General features: G+C 38.1%; 1 protein-coding gene across 1 annotated transcript; it reads right to left on the reverse strand.

Moving 5' to 3' along the window:
* Positions 1 to 3,149: 3,149 nt before the first annotated feature.
* Positions 3,150 to 10,507, reverse strand: LOC103778728 (neurobeachin-like protein 1; the record flags this gene model as incomplete). The annotated part of the gene is made up of 4 exons (XM_008946332.1): positions 3,150 to 3,305; positions 3,494 to 3,575; positions 4,905 to 5,066; positions 10,416 to 10,507. Coding segments are annotated over 4 exons (492 nt in total), but the record flags the coding sequence as incomplete, so codon positions are not given.
* Positions 10,508 to 10,772: the final 265 nt, after the last annotated feature.

Raw genomic sequence — 10,772 nt, forward strand, 5'->3', positions numbered from 1 at the left:
ATCTCTTCTTAGCCTGAGATACAAACTGTACATTATTGCTGTAGCAATAACACCAGACTTGGAGTAGCAGCAACAAGCTGCAAAGGGTTATTTTCATTTAGAATTGACCATCATAAAACTTCCAATAACTTTATGAGATAGATGACAGCTTGGGTTTGTAAAAACTGAGATTTTAAACAACCAACAGAAACTTGAAAATTCAAGAATATTCATTAAAATATTAATAAGCTGTAAGACAATTACCAATTACAGGCAAATCTGACTATATACTGAATATGTAGGCCTGTTTTAAAAGAAAATTGGACAGCCATTTTTTAAATCTAGTCTTCAAAGGAAACAAAGCTGACATGATCATGCTGTTAGTCTGCTAGTCCCACCATTCCCTTGATTTACAGCTTCAGGATCTTTTGGGGAACTTCAAAAAGTACAAAGAACAGTACCTAGCAGGTTGTGAATGAATTACCAGATGGAGCAGACCAAGAAAAGCTTTAGATTAGTGCTGCCATGGCAGAACATCTAAAGCACATGCTCAGCAATTTCTTGCTGTTTTACAGTTTCACATACATTGTGACTGAAACCTAAGAAAACAAATTACTAAAATGCTACCACTCTAGGAACAGAGGCTTCCTTATTATTTTTAATTAAAGCTGAGTAAATGGATAGCTGCAAAAAGGGCTGATCACTCATATCCCCACCCCTCCAGCCACTTCAGCACTGTTGGCACTAGCACTCAGATGTGCTAAACTGGCAAACTAGCTGAGCACCCTAACTTCCCAAGATTTAAGTACAGAATATGGCCACGTGAGGCCTCCTTTTCCACACAGCAAATCTGTAATGGTGAGAACACAAAAACTGCAAAGCAGCCATCAAAATATTTAGTGGCTTAGCCAGAGACAAAACAGAGCAGTTTCCCAAACTCCACTCCAAGGAGCATTTGCTGGTTGGATGGCACAGCTCCCTTCTTTCTAGCTGTGAAATCATATTAAGACACAAAAATGCATGAATAATCCTAGGATTATTTTTCCATGCAAGTTATCATTACAGTTGCTGAAGAGATCTTAGGTGCAATCACTGTGTGGACCCTAATAAAAGGGAAAGTTGGCCCTTCACAGAATCCATGTTGCAAACATGCTGTTAGTAATACTCACGGTAGAAGAAAGGTACAAACTCCACAGTGAGGGAAGCTGGTTTGTACTTCTGTCTGCTCTTTTCCACTGTGCTGAGGAAACGTCTGCCATGACATCAAAGAAAATATACCAAAGAAATTAGGTATGATACCTCTGTTTATGATTTACTCATTTATGAATTCGAACTGGAAAACACTGCCAAAGATCAGGATAAATAAATCTAAATAAAGTGGAATTCCATCCTGAATCACAGCTAACCCCCTATTTATTGTTTAATATTTTTAAAAAAAAAACACACCAAAACCCAGTAATCTGTTATTTAGTCCCTGCTTATTTTAACTAAGCCATCTACTACACTGCCAAATTTCTTACTCATGCAATTTGAAACTAGCACAAAAATCTGTTACAGGTTTGTTGAGGCAAGGGAGAGTGGGCCTAAAATTAAGGGATAGAATTCTACTGATATACTTATAAACTTCTTTTTAAAGATGCAACATATCTATACTGTGGTCTTCAATAACTCCTTCTGCCTTAATTCAACAAGGTTTGTCTACCCCATTCCTTCTGGCTTCCTTGTTCCAGCAGTTGAGAAAACTGGGTCAGTTTTTGAAAGGAGAAAGCAACAGATGGACCTTTAAGTTGGTCAGTTAGAACCAAATGACTCTTAGAACACTCTCAAATTGAATTTCAACTTCTGTTCTGCCAGTAAATATAATTTTAAAAAGGTATTTAAATGATATCCAGTTTCAGAAAGCACAGCACTTTACTGTAGTGTGATTATTTTGATTTAGTGTCAAATTCTGCACCTCACTGGCTGTAAATTCACCTATTTAGAGTGTTTATACTCTTAAGATCCCATGAGATGTACTTGCATTACCTACACTACATCAGAGAACAACTTAGCAGTACACTGGCAGGCCATACATGAGACCTGCTGTCAATTCATGCTCTGTCCTAGAAAAGGGAATTTCTCATGTTGCACAAAAATACCAGAAGTCCTCACACACTCCTTAAACCTCTGTGCACAATGATCCAAGCTATGATTAAGAACACTGCCTTTTGCTTCCATAACAGCCTCATGAAACATGCAGCCCATGCAATACTGTGGCACACTGGAAGCTTCAAGATAAAAAATAAAACAAAAAACCAGGAGCCAAGGTACACAGCTCAGATGATCCCCTCTGGGAATGGAGTTGGACAAGTGACTTGCTGCACAAATACAAGCCACAGACTATATGCTGTGAGAATGGACCTGAGGTTTTACAAGACTAGGTAATGTAAGATAAGATCTCTCTGTGCCTTTAGTTATTTGTATGCACAGGTCCAGGATTTGATGCATGTCAGAGTGGTCCTGGTTGAAATAAAACTGGAGACCTAAAGGAAAAGCAGCTCTGAATGACTGCAACAAAGAGCAAACAACTTCAGCCCTTGCACACACAGCAGAAAAACATGTTAATGATACAAAACTGTGTTTAACTTTGTTGTAATTAATCTGGGGCTAATGAGGGAGAACTGTACATGAAAAAGATCTCACAAAAAATTTATAAGGGGTCTCTGAAGAGCCAGTTACAGCAGCTAAAGTGAATCACTAGCAGTTTCAAAGAAGAGGGCCTGTGTCTAGACTGACAGATTAAACATCTCAGAAAGCTCATTTCCTGTCTCGACACACTTCCCACCTTTGAAAAAGCCTCACAACTCAGCTTTCCACTATGTGAAACAGGATATATTAGTACTTTGACAACTTTAGTGGCATCAAAGTTAACTTTCAAGCATGCCTGCTTCATGATGTTCATTTTGGTAGAAAAACTACTTCATTAATGCTGTTCTAAAGAGTGTATCTTTGTGTAGAACACCCTAAAACACAGTATCAAGCGCTCAAGGCTATCAATTCTAACAGTTTTACATGCAAAAGGAGAAGAATATATGTGTAACTACTTTTTAATATAATTGTACATCAGTCAGCAGTCATTCTGTCATAAAGTTTATATGTTTTTAATCCAGAATTGTCACAAAATCTAGTATTTATAGCCCTGCCTCAGTCCACACGTACCCTGCAATTCGCTGCCTCCAGTTCCGATAGGGGTCGTAGAGACTCTCACAAAAAGCCAAGGCATGCCTCACAAATTCTTCTATAGGGGTCTGATCTGCCACTTCTTTCTCTTTTGTTTTGCTTTTTAACTGAGGAGAAAAAAAAAAGATGTGGTCAGAAGACATCTAGAAGTTGAAAATTCATCAACTATTCATCAGCATAATTCTGAGCCCTCAAGCCCTTCCCCGCACAACACTGCTCCTGAACAAGCAGATCCCAAAAGCAGGAGCAGGAAGTATCAGCCAAAATTAAGAGGTGAGAAGGGTTAACCACATACCTGTTGAATGTATAACGTAGTCATGGTGATGACATGGTTAATGTAGGAACACATCCCAATCTCCTCCACGTTAGCCAAATTTCTATGAAGACAACACCAAAAAAAAAATGTAGAGTGCACCATTTGAGTGTAGTTCAAACAATGTTTGAGCATTCTGGTCATACAAAAGCCTATCTGCATTTCAAAAATAGTCTCCAAAAGACTGCACATGCTCAAATGTTTACTTCTGTCACAGTAACAGAGGTCACAAGTTTTCTTTTAACAGGAAGGAAAAGAGAGGCCTGAGTCACTCTGCTGTAGGGCAGCTATCTGGGATTTGGGGTTTCAGAGGTTAAGCAGATTCCCAGGACACTCTAAATAGAAAGCTCAGAAATGGCATCTGATAACAGACAGTAATTTCCACTTCTCCCACACTACTAAGTTTTAGAAAGCACATGCACACTTTAAAACTTTAGCAAACATCTTGCCTAGATGGATTTATTCACTTTAAATTCTCCCAAGGCAAACAAACATCTAATAAATTATTTTAGAACATAAATAAATCAACAGCAACAAAGGAACAGCATGCACATTATTTCTCAGTCTTGAGGACAAGTCACCAAGATCACATACTGAAGCAATGATGTAAGGAGAACTTTTCAGCCATTGTAAGACTGACAACAGTTGGCAAATCAGAAACACATTACCAGCATCTTGTATTTAATATATTTAATATTCCAGGATACTTAAACACTTCCCAACAGCCCTTTGTATTGTTTCAGGGGTAAGGAGAGCCAAAGAAGTCAAAAATACTCCTTAAAAGAGCTCCCTATTATATTTTATCTCCTTCCTCTCTTGATGTAGTTTATAATAGAAGACTACAGAAATTCTGAGAACAGATCCCTAAAAACAGTTTACTCACCTGCTTCAGCAGAATTAAAAAATATGGTGTGTGTTTGAGAAGGAAGCCAGTTGCATTAATTGTGTAATAAGTCAGCTTCCAAAGCTGTTTATGGAATTTTTAGTATGCTAAGAATGTGAAACAGTTCTTCCTGTACAATTCTCCCTTGAGTTCTCTCATATACAACACTTGTTAGAATGTGCCTTTTCTTTCAGGAGTATTCCTTACACCAGGTACACCATATCTTGAATTCCCATAGATACACCTTATGAAATTGCATGGAATTTAGTGTCTAATCTCCTTCTACTCCACTTCTCATGAGAAACATTATTGCTAAGGTGACTGGATTGTTCTCTTCTCTCTCTTTTATTCCCTCTTCCTTTATTTTGAAGATTGTGAGAAGTGGCATTTCTCTGTTCCAGCTTGAAAGTGTCAAATCACACTGTATGTATCATTAGAATCTCTATAGGCTGCATGAAGATTTCTTAACCAAAACAACAGCCTTGCAGAGGTAGCCATCAGAACATGTACCTGCAAAGGATGATAAAGAATTTCACAAGCAGAAGTGACAGAGCCTGCTGCTGCTCTTCCAGTCCATCCGACATCTTCTGGACACACTGTAGCAGCTGGAGCCTGAGGACCTGAAGAATGTTATCAGGAAGCAGGGATATTCCTGGAGGAATGTCATCCACCCTGAAGAGAAAAACCACACATAAAATTGTTCATTGTGCAGATGACACATTACCAACCAACTTCAATGTGCCCGTGTTGTGCTTCATAGGCCTCTAAGAAAGGTTTTGTGAGCTCCAAGTTCAGCACACTTTCTAATAAGCCACAAGGAAATGGTGGCAATATCCCAGCCTCAACTTCCTCTACCCCAGCAATGAACTACATTGAAGAAAAATGTGTTAAAAATTCATTAAGTGGATTCTTAAATGCTCCTCTGTGTGATGATATCCCTTAATTGCCACAGAGAAATTGCATTGTCTTCAGCAGGCAAATGAGGGGTCTGGGAAATCCCTAAAAAAGGAAAGGGATGGCCACAACAGAATGAAACATCAAAACGAAACACAAGGGGAACATTTTCAGCTTTGTAATGAGGATTAAGTGTTCAAATAAATGAGAAGGCAATTATTAAATAGTTACTGAAGCCCAGCTAGTATTCAGCCACAGTAAACCATAACATACAATACATAAATTACAAAAATACAATACATAAATTACAAAAAAAAACATATAAAAGAAGATTAAATACAATAAGAAAGCTGTTTGCAGTGAGATTAAACAAGGGAGGACTTGTCAATCAGGGGCTGACTACAGGAGAAGGAGCTCTCACAAATCCACCTGACTCTTGGCCCACTGGTTTTGCATGGCAAGCTGACCCATCCTTATTAGTTTCTGGATCTCATAACCCAGAAACTATTTTTTTTTCTTCTATCTGAGTATTTTTAGGAGACCAATAGAAGCCCTTTTGTGTTGGTGATGAATTTAACAACTCTACCAAGGCCATTCTCTGGTGTGAAGACTGTTTATCCACTCTTGATGCTAGCCAAGATATTCTCTATGAACTCTACAGAGGAAAAGAGAGACACAAGCAAGAACCTCAGAGTGTTCAAAAGCCTTCAACATGGCCAAGGTCAGGGGGGAAATTACAACAAATTCACCTCGTTCAAGAATGCACTAATAGGACACTTGCAGAGATACATCTTTGTAAGAAATAAGCATCAAAAAGTGTGGAGAAATGCAATGACTGACACTAAACACTGTGATACCAATTATTTGAGGGAAATAAGGAGCAATACATGGTTTAGCTTCTAAAGTTGAAAAGGAAGCCTGTAACAAGGAAAAAACTGAGACCAAATTTAATGAAACAAAGAGACATCAAGCTCCCATGTCCTAGAGAACAAGTGGTACCTACACACATACAGAAGACCAAACACTTTTCATTCCCTTGGCTCTTCACAGTTATACAACTTGCTTTTCAGGATCCTGAGATTCAGAAGCTCAAGGGATTCAGAAAGTTTTACACAAATTTTACAGGGCCTAGGCTGTAAACAGAGAGAGACACTAACCACAAAACTAAAAGCAATCGGTTTTTTTCCAACACAATTGCCAGGAAAGAGCTTTTAATTCCTGTGACAGCAGCTTCACCCCTCAGGATGCCAGCAGATCCATGCCCTCTGGGACTATAAGCACTGAGAATTCACCACCTCAGTATTGGCAAGACCACAGTTTTTGACAGCTGAAATCAGAGCCCCAGAAGTCATTTCCCTAAAATGGCCAACGAGTCTTTTTCAGTAAGATCATAAAATGCTTTCTAAGAGAGCACACAGCATACCCTTCATGCCTCACATCCCAAGGAATGTTCTCTCTGCAGGAGCTGCCTGGCTGTGCTTTTGCACATCCCATGAGAATTTACTGCCTTATGCAAGAGTGGCATGAGAAATACTAACTGGGATTACTCAAACTGAATATACTACAGAGTATAAATATAAATATTTATAAATAATCAAACTTTTTAACCCCAGAGCAAATTACTGCTACATAACCACAAAACATAAATATGTGGACAAGTAGCACCAATTCTTCCTGGCAAGATTAGCTGTGTAAACTAAATATTCCAAAAGGAAGAAGAAAAAAATTAATCTCAAAATCTATATCCTAAGGGATGTTCTCACCTGACTGCTAGAACCCTACCTGAAAAATACCAGCAAGACTTTGACACATTTGAGTGCTTTTTATTTATTTATGATCTCCTTGCATTACACTAACAGGAATATGCAGCCATATAAACTGCCAGCTGAACAGAGGATAAATTAGTTTCTGAATTGTATTCACTTACTACAGATCAAACTCACACACTGGGACTTTCAACTTCTCTGCCAGTGGTAAGCAACAAAGTGCTGTAGAAAAGCAGGCTCTGCTTTTCAACCACCATGAAACCATTTAATCAGCATTCCTATCATGATTCCTGCATCATTTTTATGTGGGTTTGAAGTAGAAAGTTAACAAAGTACTGTTTCCATGGCCCTTTGCATGAGCATCCTTTAAGCTCCTTTGCTTGAGTTCAAGCAAACCCAAAGCAGAAAAAGAGCATGACAGCACTCTGGAGGCCTTTGCTGCTGCTAAAAGTATTAAACTAAATAACAATTCATCTCCTTCAATGAGGGGGGAAAAAAAACTCCCACCAGCTGGTAGAGGTTTAATCCTTTTCACAGAAAATATGAGAGGAATAAATGTTCTTAGGAGAAGAAGAGGCAGGTGCACCAATCTCTTGCACTAAATGCTCAAAGCCCTAAGCATTGCTGTTTTTACCTTTTCAGTAAAATCATTGAAAACACCATTAATTAATCATTTCACTTAAAAATATAGGATAGATGCACAAAGATGGAGGTAGAACTGAAGCTGTATAAGCCTATAAGGTTTCTAACTGTATCACTCAGCCTCTCCATTTAGAGATTTCACAATTTTGCACTATGTAACATCCTTCAGATTTCCACAGCAGATTTCAGGAAGTTATTTTACCTGATAGAAGAAATAATCAGTTAAATCAGGAAGTGAAAGTGCCCATTAAGAGTTCTTCCAGGGGGAAAAAAAAATAAAAATCACACACTAATAGTTTCATGATATTTCTTATGTGGTGATTTCTTGGATGCTATAAAGACCACATTTTACACTGACAGAAAACTTCACTCCTGTCTTCCAAAAGGTTAGTTTTGTCCAGCAATCTGCACAGGCTTTCTTCTTTCTGCAGTTTCCCATCATTTCCTAGCATTTGCCTTTCAGTACAGAAGGTCTTTCAGGTTGTAAAGCATACCAGGATGTATAGAAGGGGAAAAAAAAAGTACAAGTCCACTCAGTTTCTCGTTTGAGCTCATCATGTATCACTTCCAAGACCAAAAGACAGAATTAGTTATTAAATAAGGAACTCCAGGAAAAAATAAAAAGGTGAGTCCACAGCATCCTATGGCCACAAGACAAGAATCACTGGGAATCAGCATCTGGTGGTTCCACACTGACCTACTTGTTCTTTTCTGCAGGCTCAGTACCACCAGTTTCACAGTGTAGATGCCTGCAATAGAAACTGAGAAACCCCTGAAAAATGCCACTTTCCACACACTGGATTATCCCACAAACCCAGGGCAGAAACTGCAATTTTAGTCTCTGCTCTCAAACAGTGTAATTTTTAATCCAGCTATCAAAGCACAGGTCTGATCTGCCTTCATCCCTATGTTGTTTTGATATCTTTTCTCTACATCTGTTACACAAACGAGTCTAAATCCACATGGGCCTATTCTTCCAGACTAAATCACTAATCCTGTCATTAACTTCAGGAAAAGACACTATTTTTGTGCTCACTGAACCATCATTTAGCACAGTGAAGATGCTGCCATTGCTCTGCACAGCTAAGCTTCACATTTGGTTTTTATCTTATGCTGCTGTAAAAATAAAATCAACACACAAACCAAGAAGCACTTAAAACCCCCAAAATATCAAGATAATATTCTCTTTGTTATTCAGATTTCAATATTATATAGTATGCTAAAGATAACCTGTGTCAAAGGACAAATTTTTCTCCTTAGCTAAACACAGTAAGACATCTTTGATAGTGATCTGCTGAAAAAACCCACAGAATTCATTTGAAGGTCTTGCTGACTGCTAATTGTACTATATATTTTGCATTCATGTAGGCATTAGGAGGAAGCTTTCAATGCTAAGAGCCAAGAAGTGCAGCTTTTATCCACTGAGATCCAGTTGCAGCATTCTCCCTTCCCTTGTAACAGTAGAGGCTATCACTTACACTTCAAACAGGATCTGATCCAAAGCCCATTAAAGAATTTCCATTGAAAGAGGGCTTGGACTGCAGCCACCATGCAGGGAGAGCCACTCTTTGCAAACACCAGCAGTGGTAGCAGCTATAATACTAATTCTCACCATTTCTGAACCCTGTAACATTTGGGGGTTTTTTTCCTAAACCACTTAGTTCATGCAAGCATCTCAAAAACAAGAGAAAACATCCAGTGCCTAAGTTTCTATTCCTCATTTGCAAAGTTAGTCTTTGAAATCCAATCCTTAGAACACAGCAGACAAATTCAAAATACTATGGAACTCTGAAATTAGCCTTCAACCCAGTGCCCAAGTTTCTATTCCTCATTTGCAAAATCTTTGAAATCCAATCCTTAGAACAGAGCAGACAAGTTCAAAACACTAACTATGGAACTCTGAAATTAGCCTTCAATACTATCTCATGATTTTATCTGAGAACTTGTGGTCAGCAACACGAGTGAAGTCAGCAATACTCTTGCCCTGAACTGGTCTTCAAGGATGTAAACAAAGAAATCACTTTAAAATTCACCATTTGTGAATATTGTAAGTTTTAAAATATTTTCACCTAAGATACCCTAATCTTTCATTAAGCATTTCAGCTCATCCTTAATCTTCAAGCAATCCCTGAAAACTACAAAACTATCTACAACTTCTCTTCAGTCACTGCTGGTACCAAGCACTAATATCAACTAATACTATGTAATATGCAATATTTAACAAATATTTATTCAAAAAAAGCATAAGGAATAAAGATTCTACTTCTACAAACACAAAGTGAATACTCCTGCCATCTCTGCATACAATGCAAATACCAGTACCATTTGTAAATATTGTAGTTTTAAAATATTGTAATTTTAAAACTATCTACAACTTCTCTTCAGTCACTGCTGGTACCAAGCACTAATATCAACTAATACTATGTAATATGCAATATTTAACAAATATTTATTCAAAAAAAGCATAAGGAATAAAGATTCTACTTCTACAAACAACAAGTGAATACTCCTGCCATCTCTGCATACAATGCAAATACCAGTAGTTGCCTAGTTTAATCATTGCCAACCCAACTTGACCTTCAGAAGAATGGGAGTGCCACTCAACAATCAAAAACTCTCTTTTGTTTAAAGACAGCATTGCTGTTGAGCAAGGCTTGGCTCTCAGCCAGGTCTGTTTCAGGTATCCAACAAAGATGAACAGGTCTGTAATTCTACATACCTCGTTGGCAGCTTCTCAAAGTCCACATCCAGAAACTGTTCATAGCTAGAAACAAAACTATCCAACCAGAGCTTCAGGTAATCTGGATCCTTCTGCAAAAAAAAAGAACAGAACATGAGGCAATCTTGTACTCAAGGTCATCCACCATCAACTCTGCAGCACTAAGTTGGAGGGAAAGCTTTTCTTTAGTGCATTTCACCTGGGAGAAAGAAGGGAATATGCAAATTTTTACAATGAAACTTAAAAAAAAACCCAAAACTTTCCTTTGAAGCTCTCAGCCATGTTGCACTGATGTGATGTTCTTGCTCTATTCATTAGTTCATGTGTTTCCACTTCCTGCTACCAATGCCCAAAGCA

This window comes from Merops nubicus, unplaced genomic scaffold, assembly GCF_000691845.1.
Source record: "Merops nubicus isolate BGI_N331 unplaced genomic scaffold, ASM69184v1 scaffold3418, whole genome shotgun sequence".
Classification (NCBI taxonomy): Eukaryota; Metazoa; Chordata; class Aves; order Coraciiformes; family Meropidae; genus Merops; species Merops nubicus.